The sequence below is a fragment of the Salvia miltiorrhiza genome, chromosome 3 (assembly GCF_028751815.1).
Source record: "Salvia miltiorrhiza cultivar Shanhuang (shh) chromosome 3, IMPLAD_Smil_shh, whole genome shotgun sequence".
NCBI lineage: Eukaryota > Viridiplantae > Streptophyta > Magnoliopsida > Lamiales > Lamiaceae > Salvia > Salvia miltiorrhiza.
In genome coordinates, this window is record NC_080389.1 from 24,931,027 (window position 1) to 24,957,012 (window position 25,986).

The 25,986-nt window shown below is 39.8% G+C and overlaps 1 protein-coding gene and 1 long non-coding RNA gene across 2 annotated transcripts; one reads left to right on the forward strand and one right to left on the reverse strand.

Moving 5' to 3' along the window:
- The first annotated feature begins 6,155 nt into the window (after window positions 1-6,155).
- LOC131018572 (uncharacterized mitochondrial protein AtMg00810-like) lies at window positions 6,156-7,064 on the forward strand. The gene has a single exon (XM_057947287.1). It carries the CDS (start codon window positions 6,156-6,158, stop codon window positions 7,062-7,064), a length of 909 nt encoding a protein of 302 aa, XP_057803270.1.
- Window positions 7,065-15,559: 8,495 nt separating this feature from the next.
- Window positions 15,560-17,364, reverse strand: LOC131016390 (uncharacterized). Its single transcript, XR_009098937.1, has 4 exons — window positions 17,040-17,364; window positions 16,109-16,164; window positions 15,880-16,008; window positions 15,560-15,786 (listed from the first exon to the last, which is right to left on the reverse strand). It is a non-coding gene; the product is annotated as an uncharacterized LOC131016390 (long non-coding RNA).
- Between the last annotated feature and the right edge of the window lie 8,622 nt (window positions 17,365-25,986).

Here is a 25,986-nt window from a genome sequence, read left to right on the forward strand (position 1 = left end):
GAAATCGTGCCGCCGCCTAGAGTTTCGCGCTGCCAAGGCGCGGCGCTGCCCTCAGACGCCCAGACGGCCTCCGCCTGCTACATTCGTCTACCGCCGCCTCCCTTAGATTACTCGCCGAAGCAGTTGAGAACGGTTACAGCACCGAGGAAGCTCGGTACTAGATAAGATAGTGCCGTCGCTTCCAGTCCGGTGGAACGCCGCTGCTGCTGCTCGAGGGAGAAGACCTGCGACACCACCGCTTCATTGTGCTCGCGGCGTCGCCGACTCACCTTTGGCGCCAAGCTTGCGGGCCATCAACCACCGACTCATAAAGAGAGACAGCAGCCGACGTTGTTGCTACTCTTCTCCGGCGAGTTTACCGGAGATCTGCTGAAGCCCCAGATCCGCTGCCCCTCCACGGCTGTCGAGCAAGAAGGAGTCGCCGTAGCGACTCCAGCCCTTGACGCCAATGGGCAGCGCCTGTTCAGCTCTTGACCCACGCCATTCTTCGTGCTAATTTCGTGCTCTTCGTCTAGTTTCTTCGTTCTTCGATTACAGATTACAGCACAAAAACGAACACAATTACAGATTACAGCACAAAAAGGAACACAATTCGAAAATCTAATCTAACCGCGGATTTTCTCGTGGTGAAAAACGATTACAACGTCAAAATCAACGTATCGCACGAATGAACAAGCCACGAAGAACAACAGTAGATAAATAAATTAAACTTAATTAATACTCGATTTACCCGAAGATTGTCTCTTGGATTATCTAAATTCACCATACATAGATTAAACCTAACATGCTCATATTAATTTAAATATTGCACCTAGGAGTTCTCATAAAATCGTCACTGAACAGGTCATCTAACTTCAACCCTTCGTTTCAGTTTCAAGCCTCAAACATCCTCCAATCGTATTTTGCCCAGAAATATGACTTCTTCCATTTCGAAAGAGCTTTCTGTGGCCGCCTGTTTCGTCCAAATTTGAGTTCCGCAGAGAAAGTTATAGCCGTTTTTCAGAAACTACTAGAACTTGATTTCCTGCTAAAATCTGACTCCAGCTCTGATCTTCTGGACTGTATCCCGCTCAATCCCCGACGTCTTCTGGACTGTATCCCGCTCAATCCCCGACGTCGGATGGACGACGATCTTCGAGGATTCTCCAGAGAAAACACCCACTCAACAGCCGCCGCTCAACTCTCACAGAAAACCTAATTTCTATAATCCGAAATTACGTGAATCTTATTTATGTTTTCAGAGCTACTGTGTATTTATAATTATAAATAAAGGATATGTGCCAGACTTATGAGTTGGGCAATTTTTCTCCTACTGGGCTCAGGAGTCTTTGGGCCAGCACAGGGATCAAATACAAGGAATAAAGATGGGCCTCAAATGAATTAATTCTTTTGATCAGCCCAGATCACAATTAATTCATTCCACTAGAGAATCAATATTGACTTACCCATTTATTGTTGATGATGAGTCAGGGCTTGTATTTAGACTTATCGAACCACCGTATTTAAGATATGCAACATCCATTAATTAATTAAAGCTTCTAACAGCTTATATTAATTAATTTTTTATTAATCCGTAAGTAGTACCACTCAACCTTATTATTGCACCTGAACTTAATCAACCTGCAGGGTTTAGTATAATAAACCTTTTGAGCTCATTAAGGGGATGTCATCATCTTATACCGGATACGGTCACCTAATACAGATTACCAAATGTCATATATAAATTGCTATCACCCAAGATACATAGTACTCAAGTTAATATGTAACTCTAACTCATAGTAAGTCAAAGTGATACACAAATTTATATATACACCTGAAATCTTATTAGGATTTAGGTCTCATTAAGTCACCGAGATCTTGATTCTTCACTTAGGTCAGACAGAAGAATATATCTCACTGTGATCCTATCAATACGTTTACACGCACCAGTATAGACAAGTAGCCAAGACAAACTACTTTCATCTATACTGCAGCCTAAACCAACAACTCGTCCTAGAGTCGTCTTGGCTGTGATAAATTTTATATCTCATAAGGTTATTCCAATTATATGGTCTTCTATGATCTATAACACACCATATAATCTACTTATATAGAGATAATTGGACATACATGTGTAATTATGAACAATTCAGATAGGAGATTAGATAGTGAACTCAGGAATCATTGTATACAAGCATAAAAATTCTTGTTTTCAGTATACAAATCCAACACAACCCGCTCGATGACTCACGGTCACTGGTGTACACTAGCCCTGGCAGGATAGCTATCAACTGCTCAAGACCTGAATTCGATTACATGATTGCAGATAGATATCATACTAAAATTTAAACATTTATGGCAAGACAATAGTTGAAATAATTTTCAATTTAAAGATTTTGCAACGAAATAACTTTCTCAAATGTAACATTTAAATCATTTGATATATATAAAAATAAACCCACCTGATCCTCGGTATGGGAGAGAGAGGTGATCTTAAGCTGTGGTACCGTCCTGTGAACCAATTCCTACAAGACGAGTTCTTAACACTTCGCACATACCATAGATAACGAGAACCGTTGTCTACATAGGGTCTCTGGGTCAACCGATTCCCGGACTTATAATACATAATCAAGATTAAAGGCTATGCATTCCTCAAACATTAACTCACTTGTTTTCATGAAAACTATGCATAAAAGATGTTTTAAACTCTTCATGCACATATACTTAATATTTCATAAATATCTCTTTTTAAAATCAACTTTCATACTTAGAAAATAATTCAACAACTTGAGCTCTTAAGGGGCTGTTTTGCAACAGACACCAAACCTGCCTCGGATCTCCAAATGAGACTCCAAAGGACATTCTGGAAACTAGGCATTTCAAGGATCATTCTTCAATTTGAATCGAATGAAACAGAGTTCAAACGAGCAAGATGTGCCCTCTCAAAGATGGGTATTTAACAAGCAAAAATCTAGAAATTTCAGATTTTCCAGATTAGAACCAAGTCAGTGGGCATTCTTTAAAAATTCATATCTCCCTTCACAAAAGTCCATTGGAAACCCTAAAGGTCAATCCGAAAATAGGTTCCCAACATGTCAATGAATATTCAGTATAAAAATAGGTTTAAAGTTCAAAGGTTTAAGTTGGCATTTGCCACCTCAAAGTTGTAGGTTTGTAAAACCTACTGGAGGATACAAGGAATAAGAACTAAACTTCAAAGATTTGTACCGGGTGTTTTCCTCACCCAAAAATGGTGAGGCTGGTGCCAAAAGAAAGATACGAGAGTTTAGAGTAACATATTCAAGTTCCAAAGGTTTTCACCGATTGAAACTTGACTTATGGCCTCCCAAAGTTTGTTTACCAGAAATACATTCCAAGCGGTCAATGATGTTTAAAAATTCATAAATAAATCACAAGAACTTCAAAAATTCTGAAATATTACCATAATATAGAAAACATACGAAACATAATACACAAATAATTTTAGAATTTTGGAAACCGTTTGGATGGCTGGAATAGCCTTGCAAAATACTACTGAAGCAGTGTGTTTATGGCAGATTCGCAGCTTTACCTCATGCATGATTTTTCACCCATAAAACTTTACCAAGATCAACATCCAAACTCATAAAACATATCCTCACACAATATATAACATATGTATAAAAATTCATGGTCTTAAAGCATTTTCAGTTGAGAAAACAAAAGAAAAACTCACCATCGAAGCACAATCTTCACTCTAACTTTACGCCCTAGGTTTCCTACGCTCTTCCTTGCTTTGATACTTCTCTTGGGGCTTCAAGAACTTTTATGGAGTGTGAAAATGGTGGGAGAAAAGTTGTGGGAGTGGGGGAAGAGAGGAGGGACGAAAATGAAGAGAGGATGAGGGAGTGAGAGCTTTTATTGCCTTGGTATTTTTCTTGGAATGAAATTGAGTGAGTGGGAAGAGTTATCAGTCAAATCTTGGCTTTAGATAGGGGTGGGGCACGAAATTTAGAGTAGGGTCCAATGCATGGATGCATTGGAGGTCACATTCTACTAGTTCCCATGCACTTTTAATCATTATGCTGGCAAAAATAATAAAATAAAGGTAGCTGATCACATGTGGGTTTGGGCTTCAAAATTAGGCTGATATTTAAGTAAATAATAGGGCCTAAAATAGGCCTAAGACTTTTCCAAAAATCGGCCCACCCTTCGGCCCTTTCCACGGGTCCATTTTCGCTCAAACCCGTTTTAAAATCAAACTCATATTGAAATAAATGTGTCCTTTGTTATTCATACTTTGAAATGAAAATATACATATATATATATATATATACACACACACACACACATTTTGATTTAAATCAATTTCACACGAAAAAAAATAAAAAATAATAATAATCTTCTCAATAAGATCTATTTTTTGTTTTTCTTAAGAGAAAACCTAGGCATCAAGTCTTATTAAGTTATCGCGAGGATAATTATTCTTATGGGAAAAGGTGCAGATTGGCCCTCGAAGTAGTAGCCCCTATAGCGTATAACCCCTCTTACTCACTGTGTGTGCAACTAAACCCCTGAACTCCGAGAAAAGGGTGCGAATTCCCCCCTCTGACCTAACGCCGTTAAGTGTCCGTTAACGTTTGGGTTTAATTGCACCCTCTACTTCAGGGGTGGATCTGCACCTTATTTTTTTTTATTTTTTTTTAATTTCAGCAACCCACCTCCGGCATCAACTTAACCGCCCCCCGTACTCATCGGCTCCAACTTACACTTTGTCAGCTCGCACGCGCTCAATCTCTTGATCGTTGACTGCTTACCGCCAACATGCAGCAGCATCACCAACTCCAGATGTGGACCTGGATCGAATGCTGCTTGGTCCAAATCCATATCCGTATTTTTTTTACTTAGGTCAAGATCCGGTCTAAATCCATTAGGTCCAAAAAATGAGATTCATATCCAGATCCTTTAGATTCACAGGGTCTCGAGTCCTGACCCAGGATCCATTCTTTTTTCTCTTTTAAAATAAATTACAAATATTAAATTAACCAAAAATAAAATCATAATTATTATCTAGAGTTTTAATAATTATTCAAAAATAAATAAATAAAATTTAAATATATATTATATAGATAAATATATACACAATTAATATCATAAGATAAGCCTAAAAGGTTAAGGTGTTGGAGGAGATGCTGTTGTGCGGGGCGGTGAAGAAGCTGGTGGCGTTGCTGCATGTAAGCGGTGGGCAGTCGACAACCAAGAGATTGGGCGCGTGCGAGCTGACAAGGTGCAAGTCAGAATCGATGAGTACGGGGGCGGTTAAGTTGATGCCGGAGGTGGGTTGCTGAAATTATAAAAAAAAATAAAAAAATTAAGGTGCAGATCCACCCCTGAAGTAGAGGGTGCAATTACCCAAATGTTAACGGACACTTAACGGCGTTAGGTCAGAGGGGGGAATTTGCACCCTTTTCTCGGAGTTCAGGGGTTTAGTTGCACACACAGTGAGTAAGAGGGGTTATACGCTATAGGGGCTACTACTTCGAGGGCCAATCTGCACCTTTTCCCAATTCTTATTAACCGGGAATCAGGGACCTATCACATCCTAATAATATCAATAAGACCATATGAATCATAGGATCGAAAATCCTGGGGTATTACAAATTTAGTTTGGGAACTAGTGGATCGCCCAGATGATGCAAAAGTTATTCGACTGAAATGGATTGTCAAGAATAAGAAAGACGATAAAGGAAATGTGGTCAGAAACAAAGCAAGGCTTGTAGCCAAAGGGTACAGTCAAGAAGAAGAGATCGACTACGATGAAACTTTTGCCCCAGTTGCTCGACTAGAAGTAGTCAAACTTTTTCTAGCTTATGCAGCATACATGAAATTCAAAGTACACCAAATGGACGTGAAGTGTGTATTTCTCAATGGAGTGCTCACTGATGAAGTATACGTGGAACAACCTCTAGGATTTGAGGTTATTGGACCAGATCAAGGTGTACAAACTCAGGAAGGCGCTCTATGGATTGAAGCAAGCACTAAGAGCATGGTATGACACTCTCTCAAAGTACCTGATCGAACAAGGATTCAAGAAGGGATCAGTGGACAGAACTTTGTTCACACTGAAAGAATGAGAAGATCTCCTACTTGTTCAGATTTATGTCGATGATATCATTTTCGGATCTAAATTTGAACGAATGTGCAAGAAGTTTGATGAGATTATGACGAGTAAATTCCAGATGTCAATGATGGGAGAAATGAATTTCTTTCTGGGATTACAAGTCAAGCAAACCAAGGAAGGCATACTGATCAATCAGTCAAAGTATGCTAAGGAATTGATTAACAAGTTCGGTGTTCAACACATGAAGACTGTGAAGATTCCCATGATCATTAACTGGAAAGTTAACCCAGAGAAAGTGAGAAAATCAGTCTCTTCAACGAAGTACAGAAAAATCATAGGATCTCTGCTATATCTAACTGCAAGCAGACCAGACATAGCTTTTGCAGTCGGAGTATGTGCTAGATTTCAGTCAGACCCAAAAGATGCTCACATGGACGCGGCGAAGTACATTTTAAGATATATCAAAGGCACACCCAATGTAGGCCTTTGGTATCCAGTCGACGACAACTTCAAGCTACTAGGGTACACTAATTCAGATTTTGCTGGATGTGCCATTGATAGGGAATCGACCTCCGACACTTGTCAATTCTTAGGCAACAAACTCATTTCATGGTTCTCAAAGAAGCAAACTTTTGTTGCCACCTCCACAACTGAAGCTGAATATGTTGTTACTGGAAGCTGCTGCTTACAAATCCTTTGGCTAGTCCAACAATTGAAGGACTATGGGATCAAAGAACGCGAAGTGCCAATCTACTGTGATAGCTCCAGTGCTATTGCAATCTCGCAGAACCATGTTCATCACACCAGAATCAAGCACGTCGCTATATGTCATCACTTCATTCGTGATCATGTAGAAAAGAATGACGTTTCAGTTTTGAAGATCCATGCAAGCATTCAACGAGCGGACTTGTTGACAAAGGCACTCCCTGAAGAATGGTTTAACGACCTCTGTGGCAGAATTGGATTGATTAATCCAGAAGAATGAAGCCAATCATTCTTTGAGATGTCAACTGAAGACGGAGTCGACAACTGATATCCCATATTCATGGGATCTAACTGGAGATCTCAACTGAAGGTCTACCAACTGATGACGTGTCCACGGAAGAAGGGGGTCAACGATCAAGAGGGAACTTAACCCGTCGGTTTAACTACTTCGAGGTATCGACTGAATACAATGATCAGTCGACCAGTAAGTGAATATGTGTAATAGATTGTTTAACTGAAATATCCTAGCATTCATATTATAAGCAATTACTCCCACGATCCTAAGGATCCCGCATTTTTCTGAGAAAATCGTATTTTAGAACACGTGTCACTACTACATTCAAATCGGATTTAAAAAATCTTCAAAATCACCTAGGGCATGACTTTTCATACTTATCATAGCCTGTTCACCTTCCTCTCGGGATGTACCATACACGTTCATCCTTAGTCTTTTCCATCTCATCTAAGTTTTCTCTCACACTTATCTTTTGCTCTAACAATCAAAATCCACAGCATAATCTGTGAGAAAAGCTCTCAAATTTGCAGAAACACTTGTGATACCAGTTCAAGATGGCAAAGACCCCTGGTATCAAAGACCCCTCAAAAACCCCTCAACCATCAACAAGAAAATCGTGTGCTATGAGGCTTCAATCACTCCCAAAGCCTGCCCTCCAAAGTAAGAGCGAATACATCAAACTGCACAAGATTCTGTCTCATTATGGTTGGCTCAACTTTGTACACTTAGTACCTCCACATTTCATTGAATCCGAAGTGATCAAGGAGTTCTACAACTCCATTACTTTCAACGTCGAAACTGGTCAGTACTGAGCGCATATCACAATCTTCAAGACCGCCGACTTCTATCTCATGAGAAATACACAGTCAATGTTTCTCAAGTTGTCAAAGAGATTTTTCAACTTCCAACCGACGACTCTGCTCCAGTATTCTCCGAAGAAGTCACCAACAAACTCCTTTTGTCTATATTGAAGGAATAATCACAATCTGAGGTGAAGAGTACCATGAGCATGTCAGTTCTTCAACCATACTTCAAGATTCTTGCAAAAATCATAAAGATGTGCTGGTTTGGTATTCTGGGATCGCCAGATCACATATCTCGACCCCACAAGATATTGCTTGTTGCACTGATCCAAACGAGACCATTCAATTGGGAACAAGCATATCTCTGAGTCCTTGCAGAGGAAAAGAATCAAGCCCATTCCTCCAGACACCTTCGTCAGGGAAACAGGGTATCTTCAATCATTCTTCACACCACCAAGGAGATACAATGCTACTGGAAGGAAGAAATTAAAGTGACCGATGTCATCAGTCCTTTCAAAGGTGCTTTGATCTCATCTTGTGTAGCTCTTTCACCACCTTCAATATCAGCAAAGACGATTGTCCCTTCGTCGTCTGCTAGAATCCACTGCCATACACGTTCTTCGCAATCAAGATATTATGCAGGAAATTTTGCAATGTCAGCCCTCACGCCTAACATTGCTCCTTCAAATCTTCTTCCTTAGATTGAAGAGGTCTCAGAAACTGCCACTGAGACTCCTTCAGATCCTGCTGCTAAGCCACAACATTCATCTCCTCAAGGGGATCCCCAATCACCTCCTCAATCAGCCCAACCAACTCAAGATGATCAATACCATTTCGCACCGATTTATGAAAACATGCCTCCCCAAAGAAATGTTATTCAATAGGTCACTAAAACCTTTCTCACAAAGGTTCCAGATAAAGTTCGCTCCCTCTTCTTCAGAGACTGATATCCCTCATCCTCAGAAACTTAGGATCTACTTCCTAGGTCTTGTTCAGCATTGTCTCAGTATATACATTCATGATCCCCTGCCAGAAATACATCTAGATGAATACCAAGGTGTAGTGAACCAACGGAGTAATACTCCGTTGAATTTGTGTTGCTTTTCGTTTACATGTTCCTTAGGATAAATCATGATTAGTGTTTGCCATAGATTTGCATGCTTGTTTATTTCCCTTGCCTAGATAATTATTGCTTTATGATTTTGGATTTAATTATTGCTTTCTAGATTGTTAGATTAGAACCCTAGTTCTTTATGTTGTCTTATTGCTTTCTTTGCATGCTTCCTATCTTTCGCCTAGACAAATTTATATGCTTTATTTTAAATACGCATTAGTTAATCGGAGAGAAAGTGTCAGACCCAACCTTCTGATTAGAGTGTTTAGGTTTATTTTCTGTTTTCTGTGCGTAGCATGATCAGAGCCCTGTTTAGCCTTCCTTGAGAGACGACTTGGGTTAGCTTATTACACTAGGACGACCTCGTACGATTGCGAGTCAATCCCTTAGGTGTTTTGGGTTGAGTCAGTAGCCTCAGCCAAATTCAAACTTACTCTCACAACGGACGAACTCTTGAAGACCATCTTAGCCAACAGATCTATTCAATACCTCGTCTATAAATAGAGCTCAAGAAACACTACAATCTTCACCGATTCAAACGCACAAGCTGAACCTCTGCCAAATTTACAACTCAGTCTTCAACTACATTCAAAAGTTTGAATCAAATAAGAGAATCCCCAAAACCTAAATCAGTTAACTGATTATCTACATTCTCTTATTTCCTTAGGCAAATTCTTGTATTATCCAAAGTCTAAGTTTTCGATTACTTGAGAGTCTGTTCTATGTAATCTTAGTTGGTAGATTTCGAACCCCTTTTCAACCGATCAAAAAGGGTGTTTGAGTAGAGAGGAGTTCAGACCATGGTTCTGACTCCACAGATCTTAGCCAAGCGCTACAAAGGCATTCGTGTGTCTTAACGTGCTAAGAGTGAGCGAGAAATCTAACCCAGTGTGTTGGTACTGAAAATCTAATTTTCAGTTGTAAGGTTTGCTGTGCACCCGTAAGTATTAGCCCAGAGTGATTGTCAGATTAATCATCTGACCGTGGACGTAGGAATTTATTTTTCGAACCACGTAAAAATTCTTGTGTTCTTTATCTGCTTTCAGTTATTCCTTATCTGCACTAAACTTGTTTTACAACTAAACTGGATTAACTGAAAAGTGTAACTAATGATTTTATTAAGTGACAAACTCTTTCTTGAGGCTATTTGGATTAAGTTTAAATTTCCGCTGCTGAGTTATTATTCTAACTGATCAATCAATTGATAGTCAGTAAGATTAGTAACTCTACTCTGTTTCACAAACTCTAGACTGAAGCCTTACGTGGATATCAATTAAAGCTCTGTGCTTGACTGAAATCAAAATACTGAAGTTACTTCAATATCAGTCTACAACCATTTTCCAACTAAAATTTGGTTTGTGAGTTTTCGATCCATAAAAATAGTCTACATGTGTATTCTCTCCCCTCCTATACACCTGTTCAGTCAACCTTCTGAAGGAATATTAAATTTAATAAATGCTTGATTTGCCCGAGGATCGTCTCTTGGATTATCTTGATTCACCATACATCGATTAAACCTTGTGAATTGAACGCAGAGGCTGTTGACGATCGAATCAAAAGACTCCAGTTTTGACCCAATTCGTCACTGAACAGGTCAACCAACTTCAACGCTCCGTTTGACCCCTCAAACGACCTCAAATCGTATTTTTCACAGAAATACGACTTCTTCGTCTTTGAAAGATCTTTCCGTGACCACCTGTTTCACCTCAATCGGAGTTTTGTGAGGAAGTTATGAATGTTTTTCGGAGACTGTCAGAACTTGGTTTCCTGCGAAAATCTGACTCCAGTTCAGATCTTCTGAATTGTATCCCGCTTAGTTCCCAACGTTGGATGGACAACGACTATGAGAACTCCCAGAGAATTTGATACAGTTGGCGCCTCCTTATTGCTCTGCTCTCTAAAATCCTAATTTTTGTGTATCTTATTCTGAGAGCAGATATCTGTATTTAAAGACAAAACACAGACCTAGGGCCTTAATAACTGTAGTAGGCGATTCCTACTGGGCTCAGGAGACTTTGGGCCAGTCCAGGGATTAGATACAAGGAATAAAGATGGGCCTCAAATGAATTAATTTTTATGATCAGTCCAGATCACAATTAATTCATAAATATTAATTCATTCCACTAGAGAATCAATATTGGATTACCCCTTTATTACCCATGATGAGTCGGGCTTGTATTTAGACTTATTAGACCTCCGTATTAAAATATCCGACGTCCGTTAATTAATTAAAGCTCTGACAGCTTATATTAATTAATCTCTTTGTAATCCTTAAGTAGTACCACTTAACCCTTATTATTGCGTCTGAACTTAATCAACCCGCAGGGCTTAATGCAATAAACCTTTTGAGCTCCATACCGAATACGGGTACTAATACAGATAACCAAATATCATATATTAACCGCTATCACCCAATAAACCTCTTGATCCTTCACATATGTCAGAAAGAAGAATACATCTCACTGTGATCTGATTTACATGCATTTTTCACTCCTTTATCGCGTTATTCTTTAGTATTTTGGGCGTTTCTGTTGAGTTGTTGAGTTGTCTATGGTTTAAATTGCATATTTGTGTAGAATATACTACTCGTCCGTGCTCGTGCAGTTTTTTCAGGTTCTTGAACTAGATTTGTGAAGTTTTGGATGAAGAGTAGTGAAGTACATGAAGAGACGAGTCCATAGGCACGAACGGGGCTCAAATCGGGCATCGGATGAGCAAGAACGAGCGTCGGGAAGTTCGCGGGTCGGAGCGCACGCGCTGGAGGTCACGCGGTCCGGGCATGCGTGTTGGATTTGTATACTGAAAGCAAGAACGTTTTATGCTTGTATACAATGATTCCTGTGTTCACTATTTTATCTCCTATCTGATTGGGTTCATGATTGCATATGTATGTTATTTATCTCTATATTAGTAGATTATATGGTCTGTTGTAGATCACAGAAGACCGTATAATTGGAATAACCTTAAGAGATATAATATAATCACAGCCGAAATAACTCTAGGACAAGTTATTGGTTCAGGCTGCGGTATAGGTGGAAGTAGTTTGTCTTGACTACTTATCTATACTGGTACGTCATAACGTATTGATAGGACCACAGTGAGATGTATTCTTCTATCTGACTTAAGTGGAGAATCAAGATCTCGGTAACTTATATGATCTTAATACTAATAAGATTTCAGATATATATGTTGATTCGTTTATCACTTTGATTTACTATGAGCGAGAGTTATATAGTAACTTGAGTACTCTGTATCTTGGGTGATAGCGGTTAATATATGATATTTGATTATCTGTATTAGTACTCGTATCCGTATAGGATAATGACATCCCCTTAAGGAGCTCAATAATGTTTATTGCGCTAAACCCTGCAGGTTGATTAAGTTCAGGCGCAATAATTAAGTTCAGGCCACATCAATCTAAATAGGATCCAAAGGCTCGTTACAAATGGAATCTTGAAAGACTTTCAAGCTGTTCCATTTAGAACCTGCGAATCCTGTATAGAAGGAAAGATGACGGCAAGGCCTTTTAAGGCCAAGGGGAATAGGGTCTCGCATGTGTTAGAATTGATTCACTCTGACTTGTGTGGACCGATGTCCACAAAGGCTCGTGGAGGGTATGAGTATTTCGTCACTTTCATTGACGATTACTCAAGATATGGGTACATTTACCTACTTCAACGCAAGTCTGAATGCTTTGAGAAATTCAAAGAATTCAAGGCAGAAGTGGAGAAGAGATTGGGTAAATCTATCAAGTCATTGCGGTCTGATCGCGGTGGTGAATACCTCGGAAACGATTTCTTGCAATACTTGTCAGATTCTGGGATTACATCCCAGTTGACTGCACCGGGTACTCCCCAACAAGACGGTGTAGAGGAGAGAAGAAATAGAACTCTTTTGGAAATGGTACGATCGATGATGAGTTATGCATCGTTGCCTATTTCGTTTTGGGGATATGCCTTGGAAACAACGACTTACTTGCTGAATCTAGTACCATCCAAATCTGTGCCTAAAACTCCCACTGAATTATGGTCAGGGCGAAAGCCTAGCCTAAATCATGTGCGGATATGGGGTTGTCCTGCATACGTGCTTGACAAAGAGGCAAAGAAATTGGAGCCTAGATGCGAAGTAATGCTGTTTGTAGGATATCCAAGGGAAACGAAAGGTGGTTATTTTTATATTCCTAAGGATCAGAAAGTGGTTGTTAGCACCAACGCACGATTTCTAGAACAGGATTATATAGATAATCACAAATCTAAGTCCGAGATTGTTCTTCAAGAAATCGAAGGCAATGGACAGGCGATTCCATCACCCCAGCCAAGTGTGCAAGTGAATGCACCACAAGATACTGCACAAACTATTGTCACAGCTGTACCACCACCGCTTCGTCGTAGTGGGAGGGTTATAATTCAACCCGATCGATTTATGTTCTTGGGAGAGTCTTCGGATCTTCTTCCTGTTGATGAACAAAAGGATGTCGACCCTGATAACTATAGACAAGCGATGAAAGATCTTGATGCAGATTCTTGGTACGACGCCATGGTTTCTAAAATAGAATCCATGACTGCTATGGATGTATACGAGTAAACTGAACTACCTGATGGCTTCGAAGCTATAGGTAGTAGGTGGGTATACAAGAGAAAGCGAGATTCGGATGGCGAAGTCACAGCTTTTAAAGCTAGACTGGTGGCGAAAGGTTATACCCAGGAACAGGGTATAGATTACGATGAAACCTTTTCGCCGGTTGCCATGCTTAAGTCTATCCGAATACTCCTTGCCATAGCAGCCCACATGAACCTTGAGATTTGGCAAATGGATGTCAAAACCGCTTTTCTAAACGGTTTCCTTGAAGAAGGAAAGGACATTTATATGCAGCAACCGAAGGGTTTGTGAAAAAGGGCGAAGAGCATCTTGTTTGGAAGCTGAAAAAGTCCATTTATGGACTTAAGCAAGCTTCGAGGTCATGGAACAAGCGTTTTGACGAGGTGATTAAATCCTATGGATTTACTCGTTGTGAAAACGAAAGTTGCGTGTACCGTTTAGACACCAATGGCAACGTGGTTTTCCTTGCACTTTATGTAGATGATATCCTCCTCATTGGCAACAATGTTGAGCTATTATCGGACATAAAGAAGTGGTTATCCGAACAGTTTCAAATGAAGGACTTAGGAGATGCAGCGTACATCCTGGGGATCAAGGTTGTTCGTGATCGCCAGAAAAGGATGTTGAGCTTATCACAAGCGTCCTACATTGATACTGTGATTGCTCGTTTTAGCATACAAACTGCCAAGAAAGGCTTGCTACCTTTCAGACATGGCATTCCTCTGTCTAAGGACATGTGTCCTAAGACACCTAGTGAGGTTGAGGAAATGAGGAAGGTACCATATGCTTCCGCCGTAGGTAGCCTCATGTATGCAATGCTTTGCACGAGACCTGATATTTGCTATGTCGTTGGCATGGTTGCAAGATATCAGTCGAACCCCGGACCAGGACACTGGACTGCGGTAAAGCATATTCTCAAGTACCTGAAGAGGACTCGAGATTATAGGCTAGTTTACCAATCAGACAGTCTATCTCCTTTGGGTTACACCGATTCGGATTTCCAGGCTGACCGAGATGAGAAGAGATCTACCTCTGGCTATATGTTTACCTTGGGAGGTGGAGCTGTATCATGGCGGAGTGCAAAGCATAAATGTATTGTAGACTCCACCATGGAAGCCGAATATGTAGCTGCTAAGGAGGCTGTATGGTTTCGGAACTACCTCTTGGATCTAAGAGTGGTCCCTAATTTGCCTAAGAGTATCATAATTTATTGTGATAACTCGGGTGCAGTGGCAAATTCTAAGGAACCCATGAGCCACAAGGCGACCAAATACATAGAGAGAAAGTACCACATCATACGAGAAATCGTAAGCAGAGGAGATGTGCTAGTTGAGAAGATTGATACATTGGAGAACTTAGCTGACCCTTTCACGAAGAGCTTGCCACAAAAGGCCTACGAGAAGCATGCTCGAGGGATGGGGCTGCGGTTGATGCCACCCGCTTAGAGAAAAACTTTCAGTATAAGTGGGAGAAGAAGTGAAGTGTTTGTTGTAATAGCTAGTATTTAGACACATTCACTACTACAAATTCTCTCATACTCTACAGTTTTAAACTGTAGAGTATGTGCATTTCGCTCTGTAGAGAAAAGTAGTGTAGAGAAAGACCCCCCTTTTTCTCTACGGTTGTAAAACCGTAGTCTATAATTGACATAGACTACAGTATATCACGCACATACTCTACAACGTTCAACCGTAGTCTATTGTGTTCAATAGACTACACTTTTCAACCGTAGTTTATTTATTTCAAACTGTAGTGTGTTTGTACTTTTGTCTACGATTTTAATGGATAATCCGTAGTCTATATTTTTGAAATACTACAATTACGCTGTTATAGACTATAGTTTAACACCGTAGTCTTTATGAAATATAGACTACAGTGTTAATATCGTAGTTTATACCTATTACTACGGTATCATATTGCAGTTTGCTTGTTTTAAAACTCTAGAATCCAAAACGAAATTAAAATACAAGAAATTTCATTTGCATTCAAAATCAAATTATTTCATCCAACAATCTTATAGCAAGTATTAATACAAATGTCAAACCCAAAATTCAATTCAAAATTTACAATATCAAGTATTGACATATTACATAGCTAAAATAAAAATCTGTCATACTATATGTGTTCCAGCAACAAGCTTGCCCACTCAACACGAACTTCATCAATATCTTTTGGCCATATGTTCGATATCCTGTATATGTTAACAATTAAAAATATAATTATTAACACTATTTTATATAAATAAAAAAATTAAATAAAAATAAAATGCATGTGTTAATCTTACAATCTTCTTCATATATAGTCTTCTTTAACTTCTCAACTTCTCGTCTTCTATGTCACCACTTCTAGGCACTCGTACTTTCTTCCACATGATAGCTCTATCTATATCATTTTTGCTGCATAATTCATCCTTCTACAGTTATAATAGATCAAGCTTAAGAAAATATTGGAACAAAATGTTATAAAATAAAAACAAAACATAAAAGATGAACTATTTTCTCATGAATGCTCACTGTCAGATTTTAGGATGGTTAAAGCAGTCTGTTTGCGGGAGGATTTCATAGTCTTCCTGTCATCAAAACGAAATGAAAATTTTACAGTAGCTTTATATACATTCCCAGTATCTATCCACCAAATTTCAGCCCAATCAGACCCCGTTTACTATGACAATAAATTTTTACAAGTTTACTGCTCAAAACAATGGAAATTTGCGGCATAAACAGTTTGCAGGAGGATTTCATAGTCTTCCCATCATAAAAAAGAAATGAAAATTTTACAGTAGCTATATATACATTACCAGTATCTATCCACCAAATTTCAGCCCAATCGGACTCCATTTACTATAACAAATGAATAAAAGTATGAAACATCTTCACTAGAACAGAAAACCATCTCACTTCACAAACTTAATCAAATATACAAATTAAAAAATTTAACCAAAAATGTACCATCTTTTAAAGTTCCTACACACGTACCCTATTTTTATATATACCTACAAAGAAGATATTAAAACAAATCTTCCCATAAGCAAAGCATTATATCCACTAATACTTTTAAGTAGTTTGAGTTTATTAACAAGTCGATGATACAACAAAACTTTGAATACTATTTAGCATAAACAAATAATCTGCACCAAATTTCGATGAATCAATGAGAAGCTTAGTGATTTCCTATGTCATAACTTTCATAAGTATAGATGATTCCATCTAGAAATAATCAAAGGGAAAGCTTAGATTAAAGCTTAGGCAGCAGATAAGAAACGGCAAAAGCAGTGCACCAAGTAAATAGAATTCAATTTTAAATAATCTTTATCAATCCAAAAATGAGTCAAATATATATTCAATCCTAGAAGCTTTATACATCTTCACATGGTGGGGGCTTTCAGTTACACACACAAAAATTAAGTTACAACCCAGATGCAGAATATGGTGGAGAGTTAGTTACCTGATGCAGAATATGGTGTGAAACGGCATCTGAAACTATATGTTGTCGTTGGGAATGTCGTCTGAAATTGCTTGTTCTCAGCTGAGGGCGGCCGCCGCCGACGGTTGAGGAAGAGGACGGCTGACGACGGCAATTGAGGGAGAGTCGGCGGTTTTCTGCACCAGATGGCGGAGGAAGGCTGAGAGGGGGTTGACGATGGCGGTCGAGGAAAGGCTGCGTTTTCTGTAACAGACGGCAGAGGGGAGAACGTGTATGTGGGAGAGAGATAGTGCGTAGGGTTAGAATGTGATGTGGGAGGGAATTATGATAATTTTTATACTTATTTTACAAGTTACATGAATTGACATACAATTTATTTAATATTCAAATAATTTTAAAAAATAAATTTTTATTATAAATTACTTCTTATTTTTTAAAAAAAAATTGTTTTATTATAAATTACTTCTTATCTTAATTATTATTTAAATAATACTTAAATAAAAATCACTATACAATATAAACCCTTCTTATTTAATATTTAAAATATATTATATTTAATTATATATAAAATATAGATCATTCTTTTTTCATAATAACATAAATAAACTAATTTTTATTTAACATACTACAATTTTAAGCAAAACTATAAATAAAAGTATATATACACATGCTTAATACACTACAATTTGAAGATCATCGTAGAGAAAAGTAAAACTACACACGCTCATACACTACGTTTTGAAGAAAATTGTAGAGAAAAGTCTGGAAAAACACGCTCATACACTACGGTAGTTCATAAACTGTAGAGAGAAACTTCAATAACACGCTCATACACTACAGTTTTATGGGAATTGTAGTAATAGACTACTATAGACTACGTTTGGGACTACGTTTTGTTCGCTAGTGTAGTCTAAAATTAAAAAATGGCGCTCATACACTACAGTTCACCAAAAAAAGTGTAGTCTATACGAATACACTACGATTTTTCTACAAAACCGTAGTTATAGGGGTGTAGAGATTGCCTAAATTTGTAGTAGTGATTGTATACTAAAAGTTTTGCTTTAGTATAAGTGGGAGATTGTTGGATTTGTATACTGAAAGCAAGAACGTTTTATGCTTGTATACAATGATTCCTGTGTTCACTATTTTATCTCCTATCTGATTGGGTTCATGATTGCATATGTATGTTCTTTATCTCTATATAAGTATATTATATGGTGTGTTGTAGATCACAGAAGACCGTATAATTGGAATAACCTTAAGAGATATAATATAATCACAGCCGAAATAACTCTAGGACAAGTTATTGGTTCAGGCTGCGGTATAGATGGAAGTAGTTTGTCTTGACTACTTATCTATACTGGTACGTCATAACGTATTGATAGGACCACAGTGAGATGTATTCTTCTATCTGACTTAAGTGAAGAATCAAGATCTCGGTAACTTATATGATCTTAATACTAATAAGATTTCAGATATATATGTTGATTCGTTTATCACTTTGATTTACTATGAGCGAGAGTTATATAGTAACTTGAGTACTCTGTATCTTGGGTGATAGCGGTTAATATATGATATTTGATTATCTGTATTAGTACTCGTATCCGTATAGGATAATGACATCCCCTTAAGGAGCTCAAATATGTTTATTGCGCTAAACCCTGCAGGTTGATTAAGTTCAGGCGCAATAATAAGGTTTGAGTGGTACTGCTTAAGGATTACAAAGAGATTAATTAATTAAGGCTGTCAGAGCTATAATTAATTAATGGATGTCGGATATTTTAAATACGAGGATTTAATAAGTCTAAATACAAGCCCCGACTCATCACCGGCAATAAAGGGGTAAGTCAATATCGGTTCTCTAGTTGAATGAACTGATATTTATAAATTAATTATGGTCTGTGCTGACCATAGATAAATTAATTTATTTGAGGCCCATCTTTATTCCTTGTATCTGGTCCCTGGACTGGCCCAATGTCTCCTATCCCAAGTAGGGCTAGAAATCGCCCAGGCCTAGTAACTGGCGCCCCCCTCCTCTGTTCTGTATTATATAATACAACTGTCAACTCTCAGGAAACACACACTGATAATTATTAGGGTTTTTGAGAGCAGAAGGAGGCGCAGGAAACGTGGGTGATTTCTAGCTTGGGACTTTCATAGCTCGTTGTCCATCCAACGGTGAAAGCTGAGCGGGATACATTCGAGAAGATCAGGACTGGAGTCTTTCGATACGATCATCAACGACCTCTGCATCCGCTTTACAAGTAAGTAATTCCTAACACCTATGTGCAGCTGTTAAATTCATAGGAGCATGTTTAAGATTAATCGTTGTATGATAAATTAATAATAACCAAGAAACGATCATCGGGCAAAGCGGAACGTTAATTCAATTTAATATTCCTTCAATGCGGCCGCATGGCCGCGCGACAGAGCAGGACTTGCTGGAGGACCGCACAGCCCAGCCATGCAGCCGCGCGAGGAGGCCGCTTGAGGTCACGCGGCCCAGCCATGCGACCGCGCGAGCCGGATGCGCGAGTCGCCGTTTTTCCGCCCAATTTTCGGATTTTAGCTATGAACGCGATTTTGGGGTATTTTTGAGTCCTACTTGACCTAGGGCATATAAATACTCTCCAAGAACTTATTCTCCTGGACCTTTTATCACTTTTCATCATATTTTACTTTTCCTGAGAGCTGAGAGAGACGGAGAACGGATCCAGAGCAAGATTGAAGATTCTCGATTTCAATACGGTTTTTCATTGTTGAATGTTTATTTGTTCTATTGAGATATTGATTTTTAGTCATATGTCTATGTGTGGCTAAAAATTCCTTTTTCCCAGGGTTTAGGGAGTAGACATGATTTAAATTTCTGACTGTTTGATTCAATTAATTGAGATTGTTATTCATTTTTATGTTCTTGTTATAATTGTTTGCTTTATTGCTTGATCACCAATTTAGCATAATCATAGGTTTTAATTTGAGATCGGGAGATGATGATTATTACCTGAACTAAGAACATAGAACACATTTATTTTAATTCTAAAGGGAATTGATAATTGTGAGGGCATTAATCCTAGGAACTTTTAGGAGTTACATGTTAGAACTGTGATCCAGGGATGGTAGCCTTGCATGTAATCAACGGTTTGTATGCCACTGGAGTGGGTATGAACTAGCTTAGAGATTGCCTTAGGAATCATCTTATTAATTGAATTGAACATGTTAGTTAGGAGAATCTGTTGAAACATTTGCCTTGGGAAATCTTCTCTTATCTGTTTCTCTGTTTCGCAGCTTGGTTTATTTTGTTTCCTGTTATTTATTTATTTATTTAGTTTTAAAAACAAAACTCTTAATTTCGTTTGTCCAGATAGAGTAGAATAATTTAGGATAGGAATTGATAATAATTAGTCTCTGTGGAATACGACATTGCTTGCTACTGTACACAATTGCACCCGTACACTTGCGGCGTGTTAAGTAAAATAGTGAACAAGTTTTTGGCGCCGTTGCCGGGGATTGATTTTTATCAGTAATATCTGTTAATTGTTTGATACTAATCTGGATTTTTTTTTTCTATTTATATAAATTTTGTTCTTTATTTTTTCCTGTGGTCCTGATTTTTGGTTCTGAAGTTTGCTAGGTAGTTCTATGGCTACCGCAGAAGAAGTCGGTGCTCTCAAGGAGCAACTGCAGCGTTTGATTGAGGCGCAAGAAAACTGAGAGGCTCAGAAGCAGCCTCCCATAAATGAGGCGTTCACTCCGCAGTATCAGTATCATGAGCCTCCAAGAGTCAACGCGAATAATTTCGAGCTTAAGACTGGTTTGATCACCATGGTGCAGCAAAACCAGTATGGAGGTAAAGCCGTGGAGGACCCAAATGCTCATCTGGCGCAATTCCTGGAGTTGTGCAGCACTGTCAAGATGAACGGAGTCCCTGATGACATTATACAACTCCGCCTTTTCCCATTCTCACTCAGGGATAAGGCGAAGCTGTGGTATCAAACTCTACAGCTGGGAGCCAATCCAGTATGGGGGACCTGGCAGATCTTTTCCTACGGAAGTTCTATCCTCCTGGGCTTACTTTGAAGTTGAAGATGGATATTCTTCAATTTCAGCAATTTGATTGAGAGACATTGGCTGAAACATGGGAAAGATACCAGGAGAAGTTGAGGAAGTGCCCGTCCCATGGCTTTGATGAGGGGACTCTGGTGGTCATGTTTTACAATGCATGTGGAGAGCGTACGAGAATGTTTATGGATACAGCAGCTGGAGGTTCTCTGCTCAAGAAAGGGAGCTCAGAGGCAATAGAGATCATTGAAAGCATGGCTACTACCAGTTATCAATGGCCATCCGAGAGAGTTCAGTTGAAGAAAGTTGCTGCTGCGTCCAGCTCAGATCCCATGGCATTGATTTTAACTCAGCTAGCAGAGATGAACTCGAAAATCAATGCTATGATTGTTGGCCATCCTGAGCCGGCTGTGGAGATCCCAACAGGCGTAAAAGACGCCAACTACATCAATGGCAGAAGCTATGGGAATTTTCAACACGGGCAACAGGGTGGATATAATAATGGACAACAGCTTCATCATGGAGGGCGTCCATATCCGAATTTGGCATATGGAAACCCAAACAATGCAATCCAACCTCCACCAGGCTTCTCTGTTACGAATGGAATCATTAATGAAAAGAAGAAGTCAAATATAGAGGAGCTGATGATGAAGTTCATCTCCAAAGCAGATGAGAGGATGGAAAGGATTGAGTCTACCACTGCTGCATTGGGAACACAGATGGAGATGTTGAGACCCAATTGGGTTAAATAGCCACCGCCGTCAACAAACTCCAACAGTCAGGTAATGTCATAAACAATGCCAAGGTGAACCCAAAGGAGCAGTGCATGGCCATTGGATTAAAGAGTGAAGTCACCTCTGAAGGCAGCCATGGATCTCCTGAGATGGAGAAAGCAGAGCTCTCGTGGAGAGTCCATGAGGAAGGCCGACGACTTCCACCTCAACTGCGTCCTCCTGGGTGGATACCATTTGCCCAGCGTCATTTTAAGATGGTTGATCTGCCGAGCAGGACTACACAGGAAGGAGCCATAACGGCAAAGTATGAGAGTGCACGGCTGATTGAGGAAAAAGCTGAGGAGGTCACTGTTGAGGTTTCTGGCAGAAAGAAGGATGAAAAGCAGAAAGCTACTTCGCCAGCAACTGTGACTATACCTTTCCCTCAGCGCCATAAGAAAGAAAGGATGAAAGAGCAGCTCTCTAAGTTTTTAGAGATCTTTAAGAAGGTGAACAACAACATTCCGTTGGTGGAGATGTTACTAGAGATGCCGCAGTATGCCAAATTCCTCAAGGACATAATCTCGCGAAAGAAGAACTTGGGAGAGTTTGAGACGGTGAATCTCAATGAAGAATACAGCGCAATCTTGTAGAGGAAGCTGCCGGCGAAGGTCAAAGATCCAGGTAGCTTCACACTTTCCTGCATTATTGGAGGCCAGCATTTCAGAAGGTCACTCTGCGACCTGGGGGCGAGTATCAATCTCATGCCGTTATCTGTTTTCAAGCAGCTGGCAATTGGAGAGTTGAAGCCGACATTTATGAGGCTGCAGATGGCGGACAGGTCAGTCACTTATCCTCGTGGAATTGTGGAGAATGTGCTCGTGAAGGTGGGGGATTTTATTTTCCCTGCAGATTTTGTGGTTTTAGACATTGAGGACGACAACAAAATTTCGCTGATTTTGGGGCACCCGTTCCTTGCAACGGGAAGAGCTTTGATTGATGTGGAGAAAGGAGAGCTCACGTTGAGAGTTCATGAGGAAAGCCAAACATTCTTTGTCTATGAACCATGCCGCATCCACAAGGACGAAGTGCCCAAGAAAGTTAAAGATCCGGGCAAGGTAAGTGTTGATGTTTTTAATACATTTGATGAGGATCAGTTTTCTTGGCAGGATCCAGGTGATCAGAATTCGCAGGAAGGGAGCAAAGCTGGCAAAAGTGGAGCAGGGAGTAGCTGGTCGCATCACTGCTTGTACCAGCCACCTTGAAGAGTTTGTTGTTCTGTCGAGCTAACGACGTTAAAAATAGCGCTTATTGGGAGGCAACCCCATTTTCGGTTAGTTTGTTCCTATTCGTTTGTTTGTTTGTTTTCGTGCCCCACAAATCATTTTCAAATTTTGTCACGACCGCGCTTGCTAAGGATAGCAAACTCGGGGAAACCGCGACTAGGGGAGGGAATTTAGGAGCGGGATTAGAAAATGGGCATATTTAGCTTCTTGATGACTCGACTTTGTATAAGGGAAACAATCGAAATAACTAGATATTAACGAAGGCCACAAGGGGACCATACATAATATTATCCAAAAGGGTACTCAATAAGTTTGAGTACATTGTTAAATAATACATATTGTTTGACAAATGACATGATATCTTAGCAAAAATCAGTGTTCGCAGCGGAAAGACAACAATTTAAGTATATGTATGGAGACATATACTCCACTCTGAGGTTCTCGTCCTAGGTTGACAAAAGCTCCGCTTGCACACTACATCCCCGATCACAGCTCAACCTGCACATTTAGAAATACATGCAGGGCTAAGTACGGGAGTACTTAGTGGACACTTGCCGAAATTTACATACATGTATAATATTTTATTGTCAAGCCTTTCAACAGTAGTAAGATACGAGGGTTTTCCTTTAAAGACTCGTATTTACCAAAAATAATATCATTTCTTTCATCAATAACCCGCGCAGGCATTTTAATATCATTAATCACCATATCAGTAACTCGTGCCGAGAGGGAGGCCTCCCTCTGCGGACACTATGATCGGCCAACCCGCTAGATGACTCACGATCACAAGGGTGTACACTAATTCCGAAGGGATTTGCGGTCCCATCCAGAATCCGAATTCGATTAACATCAGATAGACAATTAATAACAAAACATAAAGTATTTAGGCATTGTCAATATCATTCAAATTCATAAGCATAAAGTCGTAACAATTCTACTATATGGTTTTAGTTTATACGTAAGAAAGCCCACCTGGTAGTGGAGACTCACGACTAAGCCTTAAACTCTTGCGTTCAACCTTGATTCGGAAAAGAAATAACGTAAGGTCTTAGTCCGAGGAAATTCTAAAATAAATGAGGATGCGTAATGTAATTATGCATGGCTCATATTCCTTTTTATTAAACAATTAACCCAACTAGGTTCCGTCCCATGAAGTCAAGTAATTAACTACATTGATTTGTTCTCATTAGGGTGTTCTAAACTGTCAGTAAAACATAATAATCTCCCTTCGTGTAAGCAAGGGAAAGAAAATAATAAAGATTTAAACACCCTATGTTCTCTTCTCTCTCTCTCTCTCTCTCTCTCTCTCTCTCTCTCGGTCTGCTCTGCTTCTTCGCTTTCTGCTCTGGAGGTCAGCTCTGGCCTCTAAGTCAGCTCTGGCTGAGTTAGCTCTGTGGCGAAGTGATTCCTCTGGAGAGGAACGATTCCTCTGGTGAATGTGATTCCTCTGGCAAAGTGATTCATCTGGCGAGGAAGGATTCCTCTGGCGAAGCGATTCCTCAGGCGAGGCGATTCTTCTGGCGAGGCGATTCCTCTGGCGAAGTGACTCCTCTAGCAAGGAACGATTTCTCTGGCGAGACCATTCCTCTGGTCTGGCATTTTCTCCGCTCTGCTCTGGTCATTACTCTGGCCATTCCTCCGCTCTGGCCATTCCTCTGGTCTGGGAAGAGCGACGGGGACTCTAGTTTCCAAAACCAGAATTCTCCGTCCTTATCTCGCCTCGATTTTCACTCGTATACAGATCTTAATCTCTACCAATGTGAGCATGCTGTGATTATTCACGTTCGTCTACGTTTAAAGCTAAAGTTCTCGTCGTTCATCAAGGTTTCAAGTTGTAGGTTCCACAAAAACGTGACTTAACATGCTTTTTGTTCATTCGTTTACAGCCCATAAAACATGATTTCTGCGAGTGTGATTCATGCCGATTGGAGTAGCAACAGAGGTCGAAGGTTACCTTGATATATCGCGTGCTTTGGTCGGGTAAAGAATGATGGTTTCTCTCTCGCTTTTTCGAGCGTCGAGGTGCAAACTGAAAATGAAATGGCTGCTGTTCTTAGGCCGAAAATAGGTGGAAAGAAACATGGCGAGGGGAGGAAAATTAAGCCGAGTTTTTACCTTGTTCAAGTCGGCAACAAGAATCTCGCTCTACTCCCCTTCGTGCAAGGCGTCGAGAGAGATGAAACTTCTTACTGTTGCTGCTGAAAATTCTAAGTGTTGAAAGGAGAAAGGGGTGGCTCAAGGGTTGAAGAGTGAATTTATACTAAGAGCTCGGTTGGTGTGCACTTGAGTGCCGAAGGGAGGGCATTGGTTGTAGTACCGCATGGCGTGGGATGGGGTGCAGCAGGTGAGGTGATGGGAGGCCTTTCAGCTGCCCGGCCAATGGGAAGAGTTGTTGCTGCAGCTTGATGGGAGGCCTTTCGGCTGCCCAGCCATAAGGAAGAGCTGTTTGTTGGGGCACTGAGAGGAGTAGTGACTCTGTCTCCAAAATACGTAATTCAGAAACATAGTTGAATTCATAAAGTGCTTCATTTACTATCAGATAGACAACTAAACACGTAAAACTGGAATTAAAAAAATAAAAGAGCGGGTTGTTACATACTACCCCTCTTAACAAAAATTTCGTCCCAAAATTTGCATATCTATGTGAAAAGTTCTGGGTATTTTTCTTTCATCTGGTCCTCAAGTTCCCACGTCGCTTCTTCAGGTCCATGGTGTCTCCATAGTATTTTGACTGACGCGATCGATTTATTCCTCAACTCTTGCACCTTTCGGTCCAAAATGGCTTCAGGTCTTTCCTCGTACGTCAAGTCTGGGTTAAGAATCATTTCCTCTTGGTGAATCACGTGTTTGGGGTCAAACACGTACCATCTCAGCTGTGACACGTGGAACACATTGTGGACGTTTCCAAAG

Excerpts from the sequence above, each read along its gene's own strand:
- LOC131018572 (XM_057947287.1), top strand. The coding sequence starts at position 6,156 with ATGTGCAAGAAGTTTGATGAGATTATGACGAGTAAATTCCAGATGTCA.